This window comes from Mytilus galloprovincialis, chromosome 3 (genome assembly GCF_965363235.1).
Source record: "Mytilus galloprovincialis chromosome 3, xbMytGall1.hap1.1, whole genome shotgun sequence".
Taxonomy (NCBI): domain Eukaryota; kingdom Metazoa; phylum Mollusca; class Bivalvia; order Mytilida; family Mytilidae; genus Mytilus; species Mytilus galloprovincialis.
In genome coordinates this window covers 77,936,461-77,964,287 of record NC_134840.1, presented here as the reverse complement: position 1 = coordinate 77,964,287, position 27,827 = coordinate 77,936,461, and the positions used below count along the sequence as shown (strand labels likewise).

The 27,827-nt window shown below is 32.6% G+C and overlaps 1 protein-coding gene across 2 annotated transcripts; it reads left to right on the top strand.

Moving 5' to 3' along the window:
- The first annotated feature begins 244 nt into the window (after positions 1-244).
- Positions 245-26,588, top strand: LOC143069031 (uncharacterized). Of its 2 annotated transcripts, XM_076243466.1 has the most exons (12): positions 246-403; positions 7,637-7,698; positions 8,846-9,233; positions 10,317-10,507; positions 12,504-12,611; positions 13,085-13,228; positions 13,930-14,097; positions 16,288-16,482; positions 17,551-17,646; positions 18,328-18,597; positions 19,624-19,709; positions 26,243-26,588. In XM_076243466.1, exons 3-12 carry the CDS (start codon positions 8,846-8,848, stop codon positions 26,331-26,333), a joined length of 1,737 nt encoding a protein of 578 aa, XP_076099581.1. In that variant the 5' UTR covers positions 246-403; positions 7,637-7,698; the 3' UTR covers positions 26,334-26,588. The 2 variants fall into 2 exon arrangements, with proteins under 2 accessions (XP_076099582.1, XP_076099581.1); XM_076243467.1 differs by lacking the exon at positions 7,637-7,698 and having other exon boundaries at positions 245-403.
- The last annotated feature ends 1,239 nt before the right edge of the window (positions 26,589-27,827 follow it).

Sequence of the window (27,827 nt, the reverse complement as noted above, 5' to 3'; positions counted from 1 at the left end):
AACATTTATTATAATATAAATTTAAGATTTCAATTTTAAATCACTTATTAAAATTAAATGTAACATTATTAAATATATATTAACTTAATCAGAGTTAAATCTTTTTATGCTGTTATAATAATTGATCAAATTTGTTAAATCGATATACAGAACGTACTAATCCTAGCTACGAACACTCTGAACGACTATTAAGAAGATATAAATTATAACAAAAAGAATCGGTATGGGTCAGCAGACCTATTGTTATGTAGGGAAAGTTGTTAATTTTAATGTTTATTCAAATGAAAGATTAAGCAAAATGATACCCTTAATACTGACAATATGGGTTAGCAGTATTGAATTGATTTAGGTATATTATATTGAAATATGTGATGACAATTTTTCATCAAATTCATAAGATAAGGTAAGTCTAATTTGTATTATTTTACTTTTTAGTTTTTTTGAATATTTTATTCATATTAACCTGATTATGTGAAAAAGATTAAGAACTTTACATTTCAGAACAGTTTTATGCAAAACTTTTTGGAATTTTCGATCCTCAATGCTCTTCAACCTTTTACTTGTTTGGCTTTATAAATATTTTGATGTGAGCTTCATTGATGAGTCTTATGTAGACGAAACGCGCGTCTGGCGTACTCAATTATAATCCTGGTACCTTTGATAACTATTTATACACTCCCGACTCAATATGAATAATTGATGAGGGGTACTTGTCGATGAGACAGCAACCCAACGACAGGACAATATTATTATATAGATAAATTCTTCAGATTCAATATCTATGATAGATGTACTCGTGTCGTAAAGAGACGGCAACCCAACGACATGAATAACCAGAAGATATTTAAAGGATTCCATAAATTACTTTATATAGATATAGAAAGATGTGGTGTGAGTGCCAATGAGATAACTCTCCATCCAAATCCAAATAACAATTTAAAAAAGTCAACCATTTAGTATGATAATGATAATATGTATGAATAAAATGGATAAGTATGTGCTACCCATTCAGCTTTTTGTGTAACGCTCAACGTCAAGTCATACCCTGCTTTATACTATACTAACAAGCCAAGTCATATTTTGAACCCCTTTGCTAGAACACAAAGTAGTAAAAATTTTCATGATATTTAAAAGACCTGCCATTTTACCCAAAAACATTATTTGACATGCATCCATTGCTCCGATTCATAAATGATGGTTTCTTAGAAAAAAAAAACAGCAATACGCTGTTTCAGATTCTTCGATTTGACCTGACCTTAGACTTCCTGCAACAACGGTGAACATACTGACAAGAATCTTAAAGTTGTTGTTATTTATACATAATAGAGCAGCATATACTGTTACTAAATAGTGCCTTCGATCCTTCAATTCCATAGTTCTAGTATCTACGTTAATGTCCTTACAGAAGCACGACCGTTAACTGCAATGAAGTATCCCTGTGCTGTCAAGTTCGTCAAATATTTTTATTTATATTAAACTATTGTTGTTGCGATACAACGTGATAAATATTGTCTGAGGGCCGACTCAGCATGTTATATGGGAATGTACATTTTGTACTAAACCACAAGGTAAAGGTATATTCAGAAATAAAATAAACTTCCAAATAATATCTGCTACTTTCAAGTATTTTCTCTATATATGTAAGAGAGGGACGAAAGATATCAGAGGGATAGTTAAACTCATACATCGAAAATAAACTGACAACGCAATGGCTAAAAATGAAATAGACAAACAGACAAATAATAGCACACACGATACAACATAGAAAACTAAATACTAAGCAGCACGAACTCCATCACAAACTAGGGGTGATCTCAATTGCTCTGAAAAGTTACCTGACGTCACAACGCAGGGCCGTAACTACATTGAGGCATTTGAGGCAAATGCCTCATGCTGGAAATTTCAACAACAAAAAAATGAAAAAAAGATTGTCTTTATATCAAATTGTTTTCACGGAAAGTGTCTTGCAAGAAGCAAGTTCTCTTCACTCCCTGATTTCGCCCCTGCATTTTTTTCGTGATCTATGTTTTTATTTTACTTTTGGTTTTCGGAGTTGATGGTCTATTGTTTGTACTTCTGTGTCTCGGGTTTGTCTTTTGTTCTTTCATTGTCCTACTTTATGACTATAGTCTGAATGTTGTTTTTCATTTGCAAACGTGTGCAATGTTGTATGTCCACCGATGTCCAGATATTGTGCGGGAAAATATTTTAAAAATATGCTCTCGTTCTTTATATAGATTAGACCGTTGGTTTTCCCGTTTGAATGGTTTTACACTAGTAATTTGGGGCCCTTTATAGCTTTTTGTTTGGTGTGAGCCAAGGCTCCGTGTTGAAGGCCGTACATTGACTTATAATGGTTTACTTTTATAAATTGTCATTTGGATGGAGAGTTGTCTCATTGGCACTCACACCTATATCTATCTACGATGCTATACTGGACACAGAAAAAATGTCGTTTCTGCATGGATAATTGAACTTGATATCAAAGAATACAAATATTTTGTTGTCTTTTTTTCTGTTGATTAAGATATTCAATTTTCTATATTAATCATACATATCTATCACTTTTGTGCATGTCTCACCTAGTTTTGAGTGATTCAAAAATTGCCGGTATTTTCTCCTGAGTCGTTTAAATCACTCGAAACTAGCTATATATATAGGTGAGACATGCACAGAAGTGATAGATATGTATTATAAATATAGAAAATTTACTTTTTCAATCAACAACAAAAAAATTAAAAAAAATATCTGTATCATATACCCAAGCTCCTGTGGATAAAACTACATAGCTGACATGGTTTAAATCAAAGAAAGACCACCAATTTTCCGGTATCAAATCATTTGAAAAAACAATGTATTGCCATATGACCTTTTACATTGAAGGGTTAAACTTGCATTAAGTCGTGTTTAGACAGAAAATAAAGGAATATGGAGTAAACGTGCACGGGATCTAATCGCATACAAATGACCAATGGTCAAAGTTTTTATTTCTGTTCTTCATCTTGATAGTTGGACTTCAATAATCATTAATACCGGCCGGTAAAAGAAGGTCAAGATGGTCCCTAGTGTCGACTTAAGCAGTACTAGTAACTGCACTGTCACTATATTTAAATCTAGTCATAAAAAAAATCACCAAAGTCAGCGGTGACAATACAAGACAAGAGCAGACAGACAGACCCGGTATTAATGATTATGAGAAATACGATTTTTACTTTTCCTACATATCGGTCTTTTAATGTTGCCCCTAAAACCTAAAAGTCTTAAATTACAATAAATCTATGTTTTTGCTTTGAGACCAGAATATTGTCGAAATAATAGCTAAAGATTATTTGCGTTTCAATGTAAGAATGAGTCCGTGGAACGCTCAGAATGCATGATTTTGCGTTATTTTTCTCAGAGCTTCTGGGGGCCTTGAGCGGCCCCCAGACCCCTCGCCAAATTTTTTTCGCCTCGCTACGCTCGGCGAATATGTTTTGCCTCACTATTAAAAGAGGCTAGTTACGGCCCTGCAACGTGCCTACTGACATTTCAAATTGCTAAAGACACTATTTTTGCTTTTGGGCGAAATGTTCACCGTAAACTTATCATTTGGTCCATTTGGTGTAGGTATTGTAGTTTGACGCCTGGTTGACATATTTTAAGATATATGGTCAAAGAAATACAAACATTTGTGTCAAAGAAATACAAATATAAACGCCATAATTGGAACTCTTTTTGTATTGATAAAACAGAGAAGAAGTATACAAAAAAGACAGTCAACTTCATAAATAAACTGACAACTCCACAAAAAACCGAAAGACTAATATAGACAAACAACAGCATACAAAACACAACATAGAAAACTAAAGACTGAGCAACACGAACCCAAACCAAAGTATGGGGTGATCTCAGGTGCTCCAAAGGGAAGTCCTGCTCTGCATGCGACATAAGGGTCGTTAGGAGCCATACTTTCGGTTAAAAGATGTTTTAATCTTCGGAAACTGAATCGAAAAATAAATGGCTGTAACTACTACACTGAATAAACACAAATCTAATAATCACAAAGATATTGAAACACCTCGAGTTTCTAAGACACCAAAGCATATATCATATGTGTTATATGTTTCATGAATTTAACTGTTTACCATTCTACTGTTGTGTTTATAAAAATAGGTAATCGAGTACTTGTCTCTGATAAAAAAAAAACCAATGAATACGTGAAAACATAAATGCATTTTTGTCGAGCCTGCAACTTTTGTTGCAGAAAGCTCGACATAGGGATAGTGATCCGGCGGCGGCGGCGGCGGCGGCGGCGGTGTTAGCTCACTTCTTAAAAGCTATATATTTTAGAAGGTGGAAGACCTGGATGCTTCATATTTTGTATATAGATGCCTCATGTTACGAAGTTTCCGTCAGTCACATGTCCATTGTCCTTGACCTCATTTTCATGGTTCAGTGACCACTTGAAAAAAAAGTTCAGATTTTTTGCAATGTTAAATTCTCTCTTACTGTAAGTAATAGGATAACTATATTTAGTATGTGCGTACCTTGCAAGGTCCTCATGCCCGTCAGACAGTTTTCACTTGACCTCAACCTCATTTCATGGATCAGTGAACAAGGTTAAGTTTTGGTGGTCAAGTCCATAACTCAGATACTATAAGCAATAGGTCTAGTATATTCGGTGTATGGAAGGACTGTAAGGTGTACATGTCCAACTGGCAGGTGTCATCTGACCTTGACCTCATTTTCATGGTTCAGTGGTTATAGTTAAGTTTTTGTGTTTTGGTCTGTTTTTCTCATACTTTATGCAATAGGTCTACTATATTTGTTGTATGGAATGATTGTAAGGTGTACATGTCTAGCGGGCAGATGTCATCTGACCTTGACCTCATTTTCATGGTTCAGTTGTTATAGTTAAGTTTTTGTGTTTTGGTCTATTTTTCTCATACTTTATGCAATAGGTTTACTATATTTGTTGTATGGAATGATTGTAAGGTGTACATGTCTAGCAGGCAGATGTCATCTGACCTTGACCTCATTTTCATGGTTCAGTGGTCAAAGTTAAGTTTTTGAGTTTTGGTCTTTTTATCTAATACTATATGTCATAGGTCAACTATATTTTGTGTATGGAAATATTTTATGATCTATATGTCAGTCGTGCAGGTTTTACCTTGACCTGGTTTTCAAGGTTCATTGCTCAGTGTTAAGTTTATGTGTTTTGGTCTATTTTCTTAAACTATAAGCAATAGGTCAACTATATTTGTATGGAAGCATTGTTAGCTGTACATGTCTGCCTGGCATATGGTTCAACTGACCTTGACCTCATTTTCATGATTCATGTTAAGTCTATGTGACAGTCGTAATAAAGCTTTAGATTTAGGAGTATCAACATAATATCAATGATTAGTAAAGAAGGCGAGACATTTCTGTGTGTGCACTCTTGTTTGTTTATTTCAAGAATACACTAAGACTTTTCCAATGAAGCTTGACTCAATATTTGTTAAATAATTAGAAGCAATTAAAGTCATAGGAAAACAATACGATTATTTTTAGGATCAATTGTCACGTGATATGACCTTTGTCACCCAGTACATTTCACATTAATAAGCTTATTAATCATGCTTAGGTGAATAATTATCGTATAATGTGTTAGTCTTTATACGGAAGAATTTAAACCATATAATTGACAGTTCAAAGGCCGTTTCCTTTAATTGTATTCATTCAAAATTAGGAAAATAATTGCGAAAAATTAACTGAACCCTACGCACTTTTTTTTTGCCGGTGAACACCTCTCGATTTTATCGGGAGATAGAATAAATGTTTTCCTTCCACTGAAAAAAATCCATCGTACTTATATTCGCCGTCAACTCTTGTTCTTATAATAAGCGGCTTACAGAGACTATTCTAATTATAAAATGTGCATTTAAACAAAAAAGTACTTATCTTTATATTGCATTGTATGTAAGATTATGTTTAACTGTACTAGTTATGACCTACTTTGCTTGAATGATTGTGCATTGCTGTATATTCAATGGCGAATATTTCACGAGAACAAACTTATGAGTATCGACCGATGCTATGGCGGGCCGTTTGATAGGAGCAGTGTTTTATTTTATTTTTCTATTCAGTATATGATAAAGTTCATTTATAGAAAAAAACATAGCGAAATCCTGTTTTTAAAAAAAATCGATTTATACCCGCGAGCCCCCTTAAGTCAGAAGGACATTTGATAGGAACAGTCATTTAGTCTTGCAACATGACACCCATGTACAAGCTAATATGTACATCTCAAAAAGATGTTTTAAAGAATCTTAATTTTAGTAGGTCTTATATAAATCTTCTGAGATATACATCAGCTGTAAAAAGAAAAGAAAAAAGGAAACATGATTTTCGAATTCGTTTTCATAAAATACGAGCATTCTTATATAATCATGTTCCTTATTAATATAACGTGTTGTTGTAGCCTGAAATACTAACAGTGTAGTGTTACGCAGTTTTTCAAAACTTAATAGTTCGCCAGCTGGGTTGAAGCATAGACTGGTAAATTCGCTAAAAACGAGGTGTTTAGGAGTAAAAGCAAAAATCGATTTACTCGGAGTCAAAATAAATATGTCTAGCTAGGGTGACAAGTCTTACCTTTTGAACTACTGTACTACGTTGATTATCCAGCTCAACTAGCTTACTTTACACTATCAAATGATAATGTGTCAGTCTCACATGTTCTCAAGCGTCGTATTAGGTTGCATGGTTGTCTTTTCATATATATAAGTTCGACTTTTTATTTAACCCTATTCTGTTTTTATAAACATCCCTATAGTCATACCAACTTCTGTTCGAAAGCTTGAACCTCACAAGTGTTTGTCTTGTTTTTATCCAAGTCATTTTTATTACAAACAAAACAATCTGTATACTTGCTGTTTAATTTAATATGATACTGTTTGACGTCGGAGATCGTAATGCGCTAATCTGTAGGTTTTTTCCTTTTTTGTGTTGTTGGTTTTTTTACTCAGAGATGTGTTACAGTGCCTAACACCAAGTCTTTTTATCATTTTACCATATATATATATATATATATTTTACAGATCACCTGATTTTCCATGTTTTATAATCAATATAAGACATAAGACTTAATCAAATATTTTAAGTGCACTTTCGAAAAAAAAAAAATCTCAAGTCAATAGTTCGGCTACAGCAGGTTATTGCAATTAATGAACAAGTTTTAATCTAATATCAGAATTCTATCAGTCTTACATTTGTTAACATTCTGCATTTGATTTGTAAAGATAACGTTCAAATGTGAATGCACTACAGCAAAAACAAAAATGTTTAACAAACGACTATTTTGAATTAATATTAAATCTTAAAATTGGATGTTTCTGTTTACGGCATATTAAAACTTCATACAGCTTTCCATTGGTGATAAACCATTTTAGACAAGAAAATTACTGACGAAACGGAAGTATTGAATCTGTTTATCAAAGATCACAGGAACTCGGTTAAAAGGTTTATTTCAAAATGGACAAATCGAACTTAGATCAATAGGTGAGACTTTTTTTTTCAGAAACGGCGGTTTAAAAGTAGATAACATCCTACAACCACACACTTATGATATTTTAAGGATTTAATAATTCTGATCATGATTTTTTTTCTCTCGTAGAAATAGATGCTGTATCTTCAAAATGACATAAAGTGTGTAAAGTTAGAAAAGAAATTTGAAAGGTATGCATATTAAGAGTTTAATAAAGTTAAGCTATTTATTACGTAAAGGGTAGTTATAATGATGTATAGCATTGTAACAGGCTAACATATAGCTTAGTAAACATATAATAGGGGAAACTTACCCGTTAGTGAGATAGTTGTCACTGAACTCGCCTTGACACTTAGGATTTTCTCGTTATTTTACATTGTTCAATCATATCATTTTTATGTAGAAACCGTATGTAATAGGGCGATAACTCGCAGAAAATTTAACAGGAGTTCAGATTATCTTCTTCATGAATTAAATTAACATAAATATTTCATTGCTACTCATATTAAATGTATTTTACTTACTCAAAATTGGATATGATAATTGATAATGTTTCTACTGGAAGTGTTTAACGACCTTTACTGGCTGTTCAGCCCTCGTACGGTCGGTTTGATATTGTGTAATAATCCGTTACTATAGCAATGGGCCAATACCGCTTCTACATATAGTTGACTTTGAGTCCTTAAGGTAGTATATACTTAAGTATTCCGTGAATCGACACTGACATGATTCGTACCTTTTTTTTTACCCCCCCCCCCCCCCTTTTGAGAAATTACGAATTAAGAAATTCTAAAAACCGAGGTTCCAACTCAAGAAAAGACAACTTTAGATGAATTTGTTTATTCTTAAGTTTGTATGACAATTTTATCTTTGCATTTAGAAAGTTCCTACTTTTCTACATATTTATATATTCCTGAGTTTTAAATTGTTTAGATCAGAGCATTCCTGGTGGAGATAAATCCAGAAAAGCGTTTTAGACACCCGATATTTAATCTTTTAAGTACTTTTTTTTTTGGTTTGTATATATTGTTTAAAAATGCATTCATTTAATTCGTGTTTTTTTTCATATATATTTTTCTCGGATAGCAGGTAGCAGGGTATATACATCCTGTCTATAGCTCTAAGCTTTAAGAAAAAAAAGACCAATTCCCAATTCCCATTTACGACCCCTTTTCTCTCACCAAATGCCTGTTGAAATTATTACATGGAACTTCTAAAATATTTATCTGTCTCAACCCGCTAGTTATATTATCAACTATATTCTAAACAATGTATGCAGTATATGTTTCAAGCATGCGTACTGTCATTGAAGTACATATAAGTATATATTAATTTCAGATGACGGAATTATCGGAAGATAACCTCCTCAACCACTTAGCCACACAACATGGTCATTTCGAAAAAAAGAGAACTACGAGTTTTAAGAGTGACAAAGATTCAGAAGAAAGACGAACTCCTACACAACGAGGAAGTGCTAAATTGAAAAGAATTTCGTCATCTGCAAAAAGTGCGCATTCCTTATCGTCTATTGAAGACAAATTTAGTGCATTATCAACATTAATACAAGATAGACTGCTTATAACTGAATTTCCCGGTAGAAATTCTGCTGCAGGACGTATAAATGACGATGATGCGTTTGAAGAAGAATTTCCCGACGAAACTCCGCCTTCCGGTCGTGTTACTAAGGAAGGAGATTATGACACTGATTTGGAGATGGATTATGACGGTAATTGAGTTTTTAAAAATATAATGAATTCTGGGTATTTTTTTTCAAATAGCCTAAAGTGCTCGAAACCATTATGATAGTTTAACAATAAAGTACGTACGCAATAGATTACATATTATTTGAATTCTGTTTTACGAAAAATGAAATATTCTTTCATCCTTAAGATTTTGAAAGTTATGAAAGAGGGTCAAAAGATATCAGAGGAGCAGTCAAACTCATAAATCGAAAATAAACTGACAACGCCATGGCTAAAAATGAAAAAAGACAAACAGACAAATAATATTACACAACAAACAACATAGAAAATTAAAGACTGAGCAACACGAATCCCACCAAAAACTGGAGGTGATCTCAGGTGCTCCGGAAGGGGTAAACAGATCCTGCTTTACATGTGGCACCCGTGGAAACCATGGAACGATGAGGAGAAAATGTGTACGTGGAAATCGAGTACTACCAGTGCAAGGCAATTCCCGCATTAATAGAATTGTTCAACTGCCTTCTATATCTATATTTCTTTTGATTGCATGCACAAATTCTGAGAAGATAAAATTGAGAATGGAAATGGGGAATGTGTCAAAGAGACAACAACCTGACCATAGAACAGACAACAGCAGAAATCACCAATAGGTCTTCAATGCAGCGAAAAATTCCCACACCCGGAGGCGTCCTTCAGCTGGCGCCTAAATAAATATATATACTAGTTCAGTGATAATGAACGCCATACTGAACGTCAAATTATACACAAGAAACTAAAGTTAAAAATAGTACAAGAATAACAAAGGCCAGAGGCTCCTGACTTGGGACAGGCGCAAAAATGCGGCGGGGTTAAAAATGTTTATGAGATCTTAACCCTCCCTCTTAGCCCTATACCTCAAGCCGATGTAAAAAAGGAAACGCATAACAAAACGCACATTATACTTTAAATATCATAATTATTCTTCTTGCAACTGAGCTAAACATAAGGTAAAATAATGTAAAACCCTTTGAAAAAAAAAAGATGTACAAACTATTTCAATTAGACAGCAAACTTACCACACATATTAACGAAAACTATATGATATATCAATATGTATTTTTTTTCAGATTGGTTACACGCAGAAAAAATACTTATCGAAGAAGATAAAACCGGTGAACGAAAGTATATAGACATTTGTAATAAAACGGGTGTTATACCGGTTTCATACTTTGTTCGACACATACAGAATAAAGAATTCGAAATGAAATATCATGGTCTTGGGCCTCTTGGTGCTAAAGCTATTGCTCTTCCGCTCCGGGTATGTATGAACTAAAAAAGCGTTATAATTGCACGAACTTATAACGGATTGATTATTAAAATAATTAAACACGAAATGACGAGCTCGGTTTCTGTTTGAATCTTATATGCATCTTTACTTTATTAGTGGAATTTTGGCTTTAAACTATATTCAGTAATTGCTTGACGTAGTCAACTGTTTTAATAAAGAGTCGAGCACAAGTCCCTGTGCAGTCGAGCTCTTTTCAAATCAAATTACTTGGAATTAACAGATTGATATAATGCTGTCAAACCCATAACTGGCACAGGTTCTCAGAGAGTTGAGCGCTCTCAAACATATGCAATGATATCACACATACGTAATTGTTTTAACATATCATAGATCAGGAACCTGTGGTCCAGTGTTTTTTTTTTTGTTCTTTCTTCCGGCTCCATCATGATTGTTTTCGTTTAATTTTATCAGCTCAATAAAAGGATATTCGTTTTCACTTTTGAATTGTTTACCTTTTGTTATGTGGCTTATTTATCGATTTTGTTTATTGTTAAAGACCGTGTAGTGATCTGAAGTTACTGGCATCCGTGTCTTCTGGTCTTGAGTAGATACTTGGTTTATTTGTTGGTCAATCATACTAAAGCTCCTTACTTTTATATTTGTCATTGATTATTATAAATATAGGAAGAGTGTCCTTTGAATGTTTGATGTTTGTGTCGGGTAACGAATAAGAGAATAATTATGTCAATTGCACCCGTTGTTTTCTTGCGTGTATCTACATTTCCCCCTCTGGTATCTTTCGTCCCTCTTTTGTATTACTCACGCATATACATGCGTGTGTTCTAAACGAAGTGAAGTGATTACTGATGAAGATCCAACAAAATTTCAATGTCCTCCAAAACATTAGTAGAGTTTCTCGATAATTAATAAATTATGTCGATCGTTATATAAATGAAGGAATATTCACTATAAAAAATTAAATGATGCAACAGTTCTGTTGGTATTTTTCTTATTTTATCAATTGAAGCATGATTTCTAGTGTCGACCCATTATTCTTTCCCAAGTGAAGATCAATTTAGTTATGTCATTTAAATAATTCTGCAGCCTTATCTTGTTGAACTATGTGTGTTTAATGAAAAAAACAATACTGTCAGATCATGAGACAATTCCTCACAAAGGGGTCATATCTTACAATGAATCCTTGATATTTTCAAGTGCAAATAACCATCTCGGATACACGTACATGTACCTGTCTTTGTAATCTAAGAGTATTTTTATCGGTGTTACTGGTGAAAAAAAACTGTTTAACACGTATGACAAAGTAATACTTCTACTATAAATGAAAACGTTTATATGTTTAAAAGGCAATGGTTTTATGTGTAACAATTAAAATAAATGAATGGAGGTTAAATGAAAGATCAACCCAAAAAGATAAAATGTTCAAAAGGTTAATACACGTTTCTTTTGTTAAAGTCACTTTTGATTGCCATCTAAATACACACAAAATGCCTTCAAATTAAAATGTTGGTAACTAAAGAGTTAATTTAAAATAAAAATCATTTAACTTTTAATTTTATGAGATCTAACCCGAAAAGATAATTTTTCAAGAGGTTAATGTATGTTTCTTTTGTTAAAGTCACTGTCGATAACCGTCTCTGTCGTAATTAAAGAGTTGTAATTCATTGAGATGAGATTTGTATGTTTCTAAATTTTTAAATTAAAATGTTTGTTGTTGTCGCTTTGACAGATTCCCCATTTCCATTCTCAATTTTATTCTTTGTTAAAGAAATTTTATGTAAAATATATAGTCACTGTAGAGTATATAAAAAATACATTGATATACTCAGCTGTAGTCATAGAGGTTCGATAAAAAAAATTAAAAAAAAAGCATTTTCCATTTCCCTACCGTAAAAAGAATTTTTTAAAAACCAAGAATATCATAACTTTAACAATAACAAATATTTGTATAGAATATGACAAACTCTCTCGCCTATGATGTAATAACAATGTTGTTTTATATCTTCAGTCAAATAGAAAGATTGAAAAGGTTAATATTGAAGGAAATTGGATTGAAAGTCAAGGTGCAATATACTTAGCTCAGATGTTAGCAAACAACATTTACCTAACAGAACTGGTAAGCTTTTAGATAAAATGTGTCCGTACAACCAAACAGTATGTGTATTAGGGGCAAAAGGGAGAAATGAATTCGGCCGATATTTAGTAACAAAAATCAAAAACCAGATATGAAAGATGAGAATATCTTCCAAACTTATGTGTATAAATTATTCAATTTCATTATCATGTATTGCTTATAAATAAATACTTTAATTTTGGACCAAACACGTCTTCTGATCAGTTGAAAGTTTTTTTGTCCATCAGCTCATAGTCATATTTTTTTTCATTTTCTACTTCTTAAATTCGGTGTGCAACCCATGTGTAAAAGACAAAAAAAAACATCGTTCATTGATCAATATATTTTTTTTCGTTACGAATTTGCAAGAAATATTTGTCATCGGACGTAAAGCAACCAACACTCAATCAAATCATAACTTTTGAATGTTTTTTTTTTTTTTTTACTTATTCGATATGTTATTTGAAATATTATAGCATTTAGCAGAAAACAAGATAGGGAACGATGGAGCAAAGGCAATAAGTGAAATGTTACTGAAGAATGATATGATTCATACTGTCGACCTCTCTGGTAATGACATCGATGACAATGGTGCAGAAGTCATTTGTAGTACTCTTATGGTAAGTTTGTTAAAAAGTTGCAAGAGAGTTATCTCCCATGTTGTCATTTTTCATGTTTAGAATTTTAATTTACTTTGAAACCCGCTAAATTTATTTAATCTTAGAAATCTCCCATTTAACTGACCAGGACAGTATCGGATATATAAGAAGTATTTTTTTCTTGGTTTAACGGCATTAACTTTTACTTCTGTCCAAATTGTTATTGGCAAACAATTTCTGTTTATTAAATAGTTTTTATTGTATTCCTTTGATTTTTTTGGAAAGTATTTATTAGGTTTAAATTTATAGTCCAACAACCAAAGATTGATTTTACCTCTATTTTTTATTATAAAAGCAATTATCGTCCTGAATATGGATGACATATTTTCCAAGAATTTGAAGCAAAAAACAGACATTCAAATCATAGCTTTACTAGAAATCAATTCCATTGCATAGAAAAACAATAAATAGTACTCATCTTTTCCCTTATAAAAATAAACAGATAGTACCTGCTCAAAAGAAAGACAACTGCTGCAATACAATAAAAAGTCGCAAAAATAAAACTATAAATATGAAGCAAGAGTCATCTTTTAAAACATTGGTAATGAAGTGAATAGCCATTTCTTTTAAGATATAATTCATGAATTTGTCACAAATAATTTCCAGTCATTCTTGAGTTGTAAAATTTGCGAATTGCTAATTTTTGCTCAATTTATTTCCAGAAAAACACAACAATCAAACATGTGTATTTAAGCAAAAATTCATTTGAAGAGCGTGCAGCTATAAGTTTTAAACACGTGTTATTACACAACGAAAGCTTAGATACAATAGACCTTAGTTGGAATCATATCAGGACCAGAGGTGCTAGTGCTATAGCGGAAGGTCTACAGGTATGTTCGTACTCCATTAAGGATGTATTCTTCTGACTTTCCAGTCTCGTTCAGTCTCGTTGAAATCTCGTTCTTGAATTATTTCCGAAACATGTGATTTAAGTGGAAAATATTAATGAATTTTAAATATATTATAATCAAACATAACTCTGTTGGCTCCTCGGAGGTGTACATCCTTAACTTCGCCTGATCGTCTACTTTTTTTCGAACATTCATTCAGGAAAGGTCATGTGACTGATATCTAAAAATCTGACTTCTATCACTCTACCATTATATTGTCAAAATAGAAGATGCATTAAGAAAAGGGTCCTTCTGTCCAAAACAAGTTGAGTGCATTGTTTGAAGACGAAATATCATATCCATGACTTTTAATGATATATTTGCCACTGGACGTTAAGCAAACAACACTCAATCAATCGATAACAATGAAACATGTTTCATATTGATGCGTATTAGAAGGAAAAAATAAAATATTGTCCACGTATGTTTTATAAAGTTTTGTATTTTAAACCCCAAATAGACTAGAAGTATAGATAGATTCAGATTCAGATTCAATATTTAATATGAAAGTTGACACACTCTTCTCTGTCAAGGTTTCGATCATGAATCACATATCTACAGAACTAGCAATTACTACAGTGACGGCGTGCACAAAGTTGACGGCAACAGTAAAATGCGCTTTTTTAATAGTTCTATACAACCGTGTTTAAAATATTTTTGAATAAGAATAAGAATAAGAATTTTTTTATGATAAAATAATAAATGCATGCCATTAAAATCCACATTAATAGTAAGGTAAATTATAATTTAATCCATAAAGCATGAAACGGACATATAGAAAACGGCAAAAATACGGTGTAACTTGTAACATTAAATAAGCATAAATTAGAGTTTTTGACCTAAAACTTATACAAATTCAACATATTTTCCTGCATTTTCGTATTACAGAATTGTTCGGATTCAGACTCGGTCATTACACGAAATTCATCGCAAAAAAAATCAAAAACGATCATGGTAGATAAGTTTGGAATTATCTTCGTTATGTGTAAGAAGTAGTAATTTGGAAGGACTAATAATCGAAATGGAAGAATCGGCAAGAAAAAATATGTAATTGCAATCTTTTAATTTCAAAATGACTTGGTATTCAAAATGTGCATAACCAGAGGTTTAAGATAATCTGCAAAATACCAATGATTCGATAGTCTCGACTGAACACCTGATTTTTTTTAATGTCCAGCTATTATGTTACAATCTAAAGAAATGACGTTTTAACGCTATTTTCTGAAAAGGGTTTACGACATAGTCGCTAATCATTTCCATTGTACTGCTCTTAGCATATATTTATTCATATTTCCAGAATGTGCATTTTCTGCACTTTTTTGTTCGAAAGAAAAAAGAAATATGTTGAACGTAAATATTTAAAGTTCTGTGATAAACTACGTGTCCAGTGTTTTTGTTACGCGCTTGTTTTCTGGGGGGAAATGCCGACGTCGTAAATGGTTTTAGTAATTTGAAGACGTTACGTTTGTGGACTCAGCTTTGTGCACGCCGTAAATATTGAATGAGTACAAGGAAATCGGAAATAACTGTTAAAGCAAGTGTTGTAAAATTAATTATTTATTTAGCTTAATATTGTTTTGTGTCCAAAATGAAGTGCCACTCGAATAATTGAAATAAAACATCAATCTAAATTTGCAAATATACATTTACTTGTTCAATTAAATGATTATTCATATATAATTACATTAGATGTATGTTTCATTATGATACTTTATTCTGATTTGCTAACTGCACATCACGTGTTATTCCGTAAGCAATTGCATTGCTCAATAAAACTTGTCATTCATGATAACACGTGGTCCCACAATAAAGTGCACAGGTGAATTAAATAAAACAATAATAAAATTCGTGTTTTCATGATCATTGCTAAAAAAAATGTAATTATAAGTAATGAATGCTTCTTTTTGTAACTTCATAGGGTTGTAAAAGCGTTGACCGTGCGCACATTTTTAGTAAGAAGCGCTTCCGCGCTTCATACAAAATGTACTTCGGCCAACGCTTTTACACCCCAATGAAGTTACAAAAAGAAGCCTTCAATTCTTAAATAAAATGTATCTGTAATAGTTGAAAACTTCCTTTTCGCAAGCGATGGTACATGTTGTTCATTGTATATAAATGATACTTTTGTAGGAAAACTTCGGTTTAAAAACCATTAATCTTGCTATGAACGGGTTCTCTTTGATGGGATCGGAAGCCATTGGAAAGGCAATTAAACAAAATAGAACTTTGAGATCTCTTGACATCAGTCACAACAGAATTCCACAAGATGGTGCCAAACATATTGCCAAAGGACTTTCAGAAAATGATGGCTTACAAGAGCTGAAGGTATTGTTTCGGTCATAATGAATTATGATGATGCAAGTGTTTAACTACCTTGACTGGCTTTCAGTCCTAGCGTCGTCGGTTAATGAAATATATGTGAATTCCAAGAGGTTAAATAAATTCCTATACGACGATTTATGGTAAATACTTAGTTAGAAAAATGTTGCAAATGCCGATTTACCTATTTTGCTTCTTGACGCTAAAGGGAGCGAAAAAGAGCGTTTGAGCTCTTAAATTAAAGGTCATTCCTATCCTATTTCAAACACATGCTTTGAAAAGATATGTGGAAATGTTGTGTGGCATTTAACTACGTTTTGCTAATTGTTGCTAGCTTTACTGATCGATATAGAAACAGAGTGCCAATAGTAGTGCTTTTAGTACATGCAGTTAATTTAACAAAACTAGAATAAGTAAAATTTGTGCTCATAATTTTGTTAACATTCTAGTTAGTAATCGGAATATGTTAGCAAGTAAATGGACTAAAGGTTCAATGAATGACATGACTTGAAAATAAAAGTTATGCTCTTCCAAACAGATAAACTTCGAAAAGCATATTTACTTTTTAAAATTGATATTAAAATATAGATTTTTTTGTCGTAAAATACAGACTTGAAGGGCATTAAATATGTTTCTCAAATTCTATGGAAATTTATCCCTTTCCGAAAACATTGTATAAAAAAAATTAATCAACGTGTGGTTGCCGGTGATCTCAAAAGATCATTGGATGATTTTAAGGGTCATAACCTCTTCAGCTAAGTGGATGAATCAAAATATGCTTACAGATGTAAATGAAATTGACAACTTCATGGAATGTGAAAGGCACTCGAAGGGGATTGTCGTTAAACAAAAAAAGAAAATTTATTTTTTAATCATTAAAGAAACAGATCATTACATAGTTACTCGTGGATTATCGGATTTATCCAATCTCGATAGTTAAATTATAAATTTTAAAGTGCTCGCCGAGGCTCGGGATTGATAATTTAACTATCTCGATTGGATAAATTCGATAAACCACTCGTATCAATGTAAGAATCTATATACATACAATTCCTTTTCTTTATTTTTTTTTAGATTGGCAGCAATCCGCTTGGGTCTGAAGGCCCCTTGAATATTCTCCAGGCAATCGAAAAGAATGACATTTGCACTGTTACAGAACTAGACTTATCTGTATGTATAGGTATTATAGCAACAATTTAAACCACTTCATAATCAACCAATTGTAAAACAGATTCATGGACAAATAAATTTGGACTCATAATGGTCTAACTGTATTTTCGTTTAACAAGTTGCATTCATGTAAATAAGTGTGACACATAAAGGGTTTAGAAAATATCTTAATGTTTTGTATTATACCTTAACAATATGAACCTCAAAAGGTCTCGTTTTACCGCCTGACTATTCAATGAATGGTATCAAGGTAGGCCTATTACATCGTTATTAGGTTCAGGATTTTTAGATTGCAATTACGTCATCGGTACGTAACGGATGTTAAGAAAAGCCGCTTTCATCCAGTGGTCATTTCACTTCCGAGATTGCGATACGATTTTTTTTTTAAAGATTAATTTTGTATTTGCGCCAGACGCCCGTTTAGTCTACAAAAGACTCATCAGTGACGCTCGAATCAAAAAAAGTTAAAAAGGCCAAATAAAGTGTGAAAGACCCACTAAACACAATATATTTAGTTCATTATTTGTTTGTCTGTTTTTTTGTTTGTCGACTAATTTGTTCTTTGAAAATAATTAGGATAATCTTTTTAAAACTGTACATAAACGAGATAGAGATCAATACAAATTGATTAAACAAAAGGTTAGAATAAAAAGACGCAACATGTGTAAACTTATTTTTCAGAATGTATTGGTCACTGAAGAGTTCCAAGAGCTACAAGACAAATTAGAAAAAGACAGAATTCTGACAGTTACACACGGTGGTATAGCCGGAGAATTGTATAATATACAATCAATAACATTTGATCCTTTACATGATTTTCGGAAGAACCCGGTCGGAATGCTTCGGGATATTGCAAAAGAGGCTGGGTATCGAATGATCGACTTATTTAAGGATTTCGATAAAGATGGAAACAGTTACATCAGCAAAGATGAGTTCGTAATGGGTATTAAGGTAATTTTTAAAAACACAGCCGAAAACTTTATATTTTATACATTTGTTCTCTTAATCGGTGCGCACTCAAACCTTTTATAAAAAGTAAAATCACAAAAATACAGAACTTTGGGAAAAATTAAAAACGGAAAGTCCCTAATCAAATTGCAAAATCGAAAGCTCCAACACATCAAACGAATGGATAACAACTGTTACATTCCTGAGTTGGTACAGGCATTTTCGTATGCAGAAAATGTTGGATTGGACCTGGTTTGATAACTAGCCCAACCTCTCACTTATACGACACTTGAAAAATTTCATTATATAGACACTGATGTGTGAACAAAACAAAGAGACATAATAGGTACAAATGTCAAAATAGTGGTACAGCAGTCAACATTATGTTATAATCTTAATAACTAAAAAACGAACAAGTGCGTTACGAAGAAATTGTAATATTAATAATGGATACAAGATCCTATCCCCAGTATAATAATATAATGAATATTTTCTGGATTCACATTTGTCCTGATTTTACAATCTCAGTAAAAATCCCCAATAACATATACTATGATAAATATTATTTATATATTATAATATTTCGTATGTTAAGAGTACCACGAATAATACCATTCCCCATAACATATGTGTTACTAGTACTTTAATATAAACGCAAAGTTTCACATGTCATACAAATGTACAGATTTTAAAAATAAATCAACAATGTATCCGGATCGACTACTATCCGCTAAAAAGATTAAAATGTTTAGACAAACAACATTTGAACAAGGATAGTTATGTACACGAATTCCGTTAATTCGTAAATGCAGAGAGAAAAGTATAATAACTTTTTAAACTGTATATTCTCGAACTTCTTTTAAAAAAACAAGCAATTACAAAAGCCTCACAATTTCAATTTTAATATTTCTTTATTTTTAATTTATCTGAGCTCTGTTAACATTGAGGATAAAGGTACGGAGAAAGATTTTATTTTTCTAAGTGGTAAATTTTACTTATTTCAAAAGTTTCATAATTTTTCACTCACAGAGAGCCGGGATGCAAGTCAGTGTACGGCAGATAGAAGTGATAATGGAGAAACTGGACACCAATAAAGACGGATGTGTAGACTATGCGTAAGAATTTCACTATACTATAATTGATCTATACTACTTGACTACTTAACTGTAGTACTTTATGAACTTGACCTGAATGGGCGGAACAAAAAAACCTGCTAACCAGATGCATTATCCATTGAATTTTTTTTTAACTTTACTATTTATAATGACCTATACTTCTTCACTGTAATACTTAATGAATTTGACCTGATTGGGCGGGGCAAAATCACCTGCTAACCAGATGCATTATCCATTGAAATCTTTTTTTAACTTTACTATTTATAATGACCTATACTTCTTCACTGTAATACTTAATGAATTTGACCTGATTGGGCGGGGCAAAATCACCTGCTAGCCGAATGGCTTACTCATTGAAATTTTTTTTACCTTTGTGAGATTTTGAAGAATTACATAATAATTTATTAGGGGTTTATCGAAATGATTCCTTGTTCGATAAATTATCAAATCACCTGAATTGATATGTTTCAGTGGTAATGTTCTATTCATTTGAGTTTTATTAAACATGTTCATGTCAACTTTATCTGAGTTTCATTAACACGTGATCATCTTTGCTTTATTCGAGTTTCATTAACAAAGGTTTATGTTAACTTTATTTTAGTTTCATTAACACGTGTTCATGTTTACTTTATTCGAGTTTCATTAACAGGTGTTTATATTAACTTTATTCGGGTTTTATTCACACGTGTTGATGTCCTCTGTATTCGAATTTTATTAACATGTGTTCATAAAATTGAGAATGGAAATGGGGAATGTGTCAAACAGACAACAACCGGACCAAATAAAAAACAACAGCAGAGGGTCACCAACAGGTCTTCAATGTAGCGAGAAATTCTCGCACCCGGAGGCGTCCTTCAGCTGGCCCCTAAACAAATATATACTAGTCCAGTGATAATGAACGCCATACTAATTTCCAAATTGTACACAAGAAACTAAAATTAAAATAATACAAGACTTACAAAGGCCAGAGGCACTATACTATAATTGATCTATACTACTTGACTACTTAACTGTAGTACTTTATGAACTTGACCTGAATGGGCGGAACAAAAAAACCTGCTAACCAGATGCATTATCCATTGAATTTTTTTTTAACTTTACTATTTATAATGACCTATACTTCTTCACTGTAATACTTAATGAATTTGACCTGATTGGGCGGGGCAAAATCACCTGCTAACCAGATGCATTATCCATTGAAATCTTTTTTTAACTTTACTATTTATAATGACCTATACTTCTTCACTGTAATACTTAATGAATTTGACCTGATTGGGCGGGGCAAAATCACCTGCTAGCCGAATGGCTTACTCATTGAAATTTTTTTACCTTTGTGAGATTTTGAAGAATTACATAATAATTTATTAGGGGTTTATCGAAATGATTCCTTGTTCGATAAATTATCAAATCACCTGAATTGATATGTTTCAGTGGTAATGTTCTATTCATTTGAGTTTTATTAAACATGTTCATGTCAACTTTATCTGAGTTTCATTAACACGTGATCATCTTTGCTTTATTCGAGTTTCATTAACAAAGGTTTATGTTAACTTTATTTTAGTTTCATTAACACGTGTTCATGTTTACTTTATTCGAGTTTCATTAACAGATGTTTATATTAACTTTATTCGGGTTTTATTCACACGTGTTGATGTCCTCTGTATTCGAATTTTATTAACATGTGTTCATAAAATTGAGAATGGAAATGGGGAATGTGTCAAACAGACAACAACCCGACCAAATAAAAAACAACAGCAGAGGGTCACCAACAGGTCTTCAATGTAGCGAGAAATTCTCGCACCCGGAGGCGTCCTTCAGCTGGCCCCTAAACAAATATATACTAGTCCAGTGATAATGAACGCCATACTAATTTCCAAATTGTACACAAGAAACTAAAATTAAAATAATACAAGACTAACAAAGGCCAGAGGCTCCTGACTTGGGACAGGCGCAAAAATGCGGCGGGGTTAAGCATGTTTGTGAGATCTCAACCCTGTTCACTTTATTCGAGTACTATTAACAGGTGGTCATATTAACTTTATAAGAGTTTCATTAACACGTGTTTATATTAACTTTATTCGAGTTTCATTCACACGTGTTCATGTCCACTTTATTTGAGTTTCATAAATACGTGTCCATGTTCACTTTATTCGAGTTTCATTAAGACGTGTTCATATTCACTTTATTTGAGTTTTATTAACACGTGTTCATGTTAATTTCATTCGAGCAGCAGGTACATTAGGTAAAACTATTGAAATCGACACGATATAGTTTAACGATCACTATCTTGAATTGTTTGACCTACAAGATGTCTGATACTTGCAGTGTCAATGCATTAGGTCTCGCTCGCTCGCTCCATTTGGAATTTAAATGTTTCTAGGTTGTTTATTTTTTGTGTGACTTAAAATGAAAATGGAAATGTGTCAAAGAGACAACAACCCGACCAATGAGCAGAACAACAGTCACTAGGTCTTTAAAACAGCGAGAACATTCCACACTCAGAGGCGTGCTTAAACTAGCCCTTAAAAAATGTATACTATTTCAGTGATTAATTTATATATTAAAAATGAATTTATGGCCTTTGAACATTGGTAAACTACTGTTCTTTCTTACATGTACTTATATAGCCGTTTAATTCTGATATAGAATATCTACAAGGTGAATGTACACATTACTTAGCAAAACTTTTTGATGACCGTGAAATAATGGATGCACATGAAAACAGACATATTTTAAATAATATTAAGCAAAACTAAAACACCAGAATTTGCTGCCCGCAAATATCTTGTTTAGGCTTATTTTCATTTTGTAACAAAATTATTCTAAACCAATGCTGTATTTATAGAGCTACGAAGGCAAAAAAAAGGATATAACAAGAACAGCTCAACACAAATAAATCGCTTTTGATACACGCACGTAACTTATAAATTTAAATGGCTCTCTTACATTTTTCTCGAGATAAAATATTGGTTATAAAATTGAAAATGGAAATGGGGAATGTATCAAAGAGACAACAACCCGACCATAAAGCAGACAACAGCCGAAGACCACCAATGGGTCTTCAATGCAGCGATTGATTGTGTAAATCTATGTCTGGATTTAATACATGACTGCTTAATTTTCAATATTTTTATGATAATACATTTCTTTAATATTGAATATTAATTATTTATGTATTTGAAGAGAATTCTTTTATGTAAGTACTGAGTGGATGTTAAACTTTGATGTTCCTTTGTAAATTTGTAATCCTTTAAATGACCTTTTTTGAACTTTCTGTCTCTTTTTGCAATGTACATCTGACATTTTTTTCTTTCCTACCAAAACTTCAAAATATATATTTTTGTTTCAGCTGAAACTGCTCTGTGTAGTTCACTTTCATGTTTTATTTATATACGACTATAACTCTATCAGTGTTAGTGTTACCTGGGAATGATTCCTTTTTGGCTTGACTTTGCAATTTTGTTTTGGTAACAGGAAACCATTTATTTGCAAACTAATTTCTTATATTTTAGTTTTGTTTGTATACAGATTGCACTATCAAACCTTTGATTTGTAAATGACTCTGTCAACTATTTTTTTCCCTGTCGTTTATCTACTTTCTTAGGCATAAAAACCTTTTGAATAATGATGTTTTTTCTTAATTGGACAAACATTCACACTGTATAGAATAATCTTCCTCTTATGAATTAGCAAATTTTATTCAATTATAAGTTAATTTTGGATGTAACACGTCTTCTGATTGGCATAGACATAATTATGTCATGTGACCATTGACCAATATACAGAAAAATAGTACAGTCATTTCTCATATTTCATATTTCTCATATATAATAATATTTCATATTACGGAGGAAATTTTGAAAAACGTTGCTGACCTATTACTCCAAAGTCAAACTAGATATGACTGTTATATTTTTTCTATCTTTTTGAAAAAAATATCCAAACTGTAACGCGAGTTATTCAGTGTGCACCACGTATTTGATGTTATTTCTTCAAAGACAAAAAGATATTACAGTCATTCCTGAAATAATTAAGTTTGGAGTAACACGTTTTTTAAAACTTACTCCTTACAAATGAAATAAAGAATTGAACTATAAGAAATGCCTGTACTATTTTTTTTTTTTTTTTTTTTTGCTATCAGAAATAAAATAAAAAATGTGGTGCACACTTTAAAATAACTCGCTACGAGAGTTATTCAGTGTGCACCACATTTTTTATGTTATTTTTTCATAGACAGAAAAAAATAGTACAGTCATTCCTTAAATAAAGATATTTTTGTTTTAAAAAGTACAGGTTTGTTATTCTTTGGTATATGCCGACCTTCATACAAAGACCCTGTGCATTGTTTACTCAAATAAAATAATAAGTAAAAAAGAATACCTCAATTTTGAACTAGAGGCTCTAAAGCCTATGTCGATCACCTTGGTCTATGTGCATCCTAAACAATGGACACAGATAAATTCATGACAAAATTGGACTTTGTTGATGGTAATGTGTTTGTAGATCTTTCTTTACTGGACAATCTTGTTGCTACAATTATCTCTATCTATAATGAACTTGGCCAAGTAATTATAGTTCAAAATATTTTCTAAAAATTAACAAAAATCTATGAAAATTGTTTAAAATTTTCTATAAAGGGCAATAACTCCTTAAGGGGTCAATTGACAATTTCGGTCATGAGACTTATTTGTAGGTCTTATTTTGCTGAACATTATTGCTGTTTACACTTTTCTCCATCTATAATAACATTCAAGATAATAACCAAAATCTGCAAAATTTCCTTAAAATTACTTATTCGGGGGCAGCAACCCAACAACTGGTTGTCCGATTTGTTTGAAATTTTCAGGGCAGATAGATCTTGACCTAATAGACAATTTTACCCCTCCCCCTCCCCCCGTCAGATTTGCTCTAAATGCTTTGGTTTCAGAGATAATAAGCCAAAACCTACATTTCACCCCTGTGTACTCTTTTAGCCATGGTGTCCATCTTGGTTGGTTGGCCGAGTCACGCCACACTTTTTTTATAAACCAGATACCCCAATGATGATTTTGGCCAAGTTTGGTTAAATTTGGCTTAGTATTTTCAGAGGAGAAGATTTTTTTAAAAGAATACTAAAATTTTTGAAATGGTTAAAAATTGACTATAAAGGGCAATAACTCCTTGAGGGGTCAACTGACAATTTTGGTCATGTTGACTTATTTGTAGATCTTACTTTCCTGAACATTATTGCTGTTTACACTTTATCTTTATCTATAATAATACTCAAGATAACCAAAAACAGCAAAATTTCCAAAATTACCAATTCAGGGGCAGTAACCCAACAACGGATTATCTGATTCATCTCAAAATTTCAGGGCAGATAGATATTGACCTTATAAACAAGTTTACTCCATGTCAGATTTGCTTTAAATGCTTTGGTTTTTGAGTTATAAGCCAAAAACTGCATTTTAATCCTATGTTCTATTTTTAGCCGTGGCGGCCATCTTCGTTCGATGGCCGGGTCACCGGACACATTTGTTTACACTAGATACCCCAATGATGATTGTGGCCAAGTTTGGAATAATTTGGTCCAGTAGTGTCAGAGGAGAAGATTTTTGTAAAAGATTACCAAGATTTACGAAAAATGGTTAAAAATTGACTGTAAAGGGCAATAACTCCTAAAGGGGTCAACTGACCATTTCGGTCAACTGACCATTTCGGTCAGTTGACTTACTTGTAAATCAAACTTTGCAGAACATTATTGCTGTTTACAGTTTATCTCTATCTATAATAATATTCAAGATAATAACCAAAAACAGCAAAATTTCCTTAAAATTACCAATTCAGGGGCAGCAACCAAAAAACGGGTTGTCCAATTCATCTGAAAATTTCAGGGCAGAAAGATCTTGACCTGATAATTTTTTTTACCTCGTGTCAGATTTGCTCTAAATGCTTTGGTTTTTGAGTTATAAGCCAAAAACTGCATTTTAACCCTATGTTCTAGTTTTAGCCATGTCGGCCATCTTGGTTGGTTGACCGGGCCACCGGACACATTTTTTAAACTAGTTACCCCAATGATGAATGTGGGCAAGTTTGGTTTAATTTGGCCCAGTAGTTTCAGAGGAGAAGATTTTTGTAAAAGTTAACGACGACGGACGACGATGGACGACGGACGACGGACGCAAAGTGATGGGGAAATCTCACTTGGCCTTTCGGGCCAGGTTAGATAAAAATGATCTAAAACGTATGAACACAATCATGTTTTTTGAGAAAAAAACCTCGATAATCTATACATATCGATCCATATAAAGGCTATAATTGTATAATATCTAGTTTAGATCCTTAAAAGCCCACAGTTTTTAAAAATGTCTGTAACAAGTACGATATGACAATTCAGTGTTCACCTAATCTGACCCACTTAAAATTGATAACCTGAGCACGTCAAAAAATTGTCTCGTCCACACTGATATTAAAACGATTCTAGTTATCACTAACTTGTATATAATATTTCGAAAATCTTTTCAATTATCACGTTACTATTATTTCTATTACAGGGAGCTTATAGCCGCAGAACGAGAACTTCGGAGAAATAAATTGGAGCAGAATAATCCAAAATTAGACAGAAAGAATTCACAACTTGTATAAAAAACGACACAAGTCAGATACAGTTTTTATCTTCTTTTTTCTTTAAGAATTGTTGATCATGGAGGATTTATCATTAATTTTATATCACGTTGCAACAAGGTCTTCTTTAATACTTTATATCATTGTATATTTTGATGAATGTTATCATACATGTAATCGCTATCTTGCACTATCATCTTGAATCAAATTATCTTTACAATGACTTTGTATGTTTTTATATTATATTCATTAAATCGAAAGTTTGTCGCATGTGGAGCAGATCTGCTTGCCTATTTGGAGAACTTGAGATCAACCCTTTTTAGGATTCGTGTTGCTCCGATTTTGATTGTCTATGTCGCATGTGTTTTGCATACTGTTGTTTTTTCTATTTATAGATTTTCGTTATTTGCAATGCCATTGTTTGTCTTCTACATATGAATATGCATGTTCTTTTGGTATATTTTGCTCTCCTATAAATCTTTACAAAATTTTAAACTATGACTTGTACATGTAACTGACAGCTTTGCAATTGTTTAACACCAAGATAAAGTTAAATTCTAAACTAAAGGACAAAATTGAAAGTTGTCACTTCACATCCCGGACAAATTTTCATGTGCGATTTACATTTAACCGTTATTACTATTCAATTCCACATGTCTTTCACGTTGTATACAAGCTGGGGGGAAAAACCAGGTTGCCGAATGTAAGATCATAATGTATTTTATATGTGTAGGACTCGGAGGTGCAATGGGGAAGCTGAGGTGCGATGGCCAAACTGAAGTGCGATGACCAATTCGCTGATGTGAGATGGTCGATATTACGCGTGCTGGTTAGTTTAAAATCTACAATTAATGTTCAATTGTTAGGCCGATGGGATGAATATTTGTTAAATAGTTAGTATATGCTAAAATTAAAATTGAGAATGGAAATGGGGTCTACAATGTAGCGAGAAACTCCCGCATCCAGAGGCTTCCTTCGACCGGCCCCTAAACAAATATGTTCACTGGTTCAGTGGTAATAGACGTCATACTAAACTCCGAATTATACCCAAAAAATTAACATTAAAAATCATACAAGACTAACAAAGGTCAGAGGCTCCTGACGGGACAGTCGCAAAATTGCGGCTTGGTTAAACATGTTTTTGAGATCGCAACCCTCCTCCTATACCTCTTGCCAATGTAGAAAAACAAACGCACAACAATACGCACAGTTAAACTAAGTTTAAGAGGTATGTATTCATTATTGTCTATGTATGTCATTAGTCACAGTTTCATACTAAATGGGAGATCGTCCTCTTTGATTTTCTGCAAGTGAATATAAGTCTATGTAAACCTTTTATCTTTATTTGGTGCCTCATTTACAATAAAATATAATACGGAGAGGAGAGTATGTCTGCGTGCCCGTGTGTATTTAAAGACTGACACGCTGAATCGTCCGTAAAAAGGAAACATTTGTAACTTTTCGTTACCCGTTGTATTAATTAAAATTAATTATTTTGCCAGATAAAATGCTGTT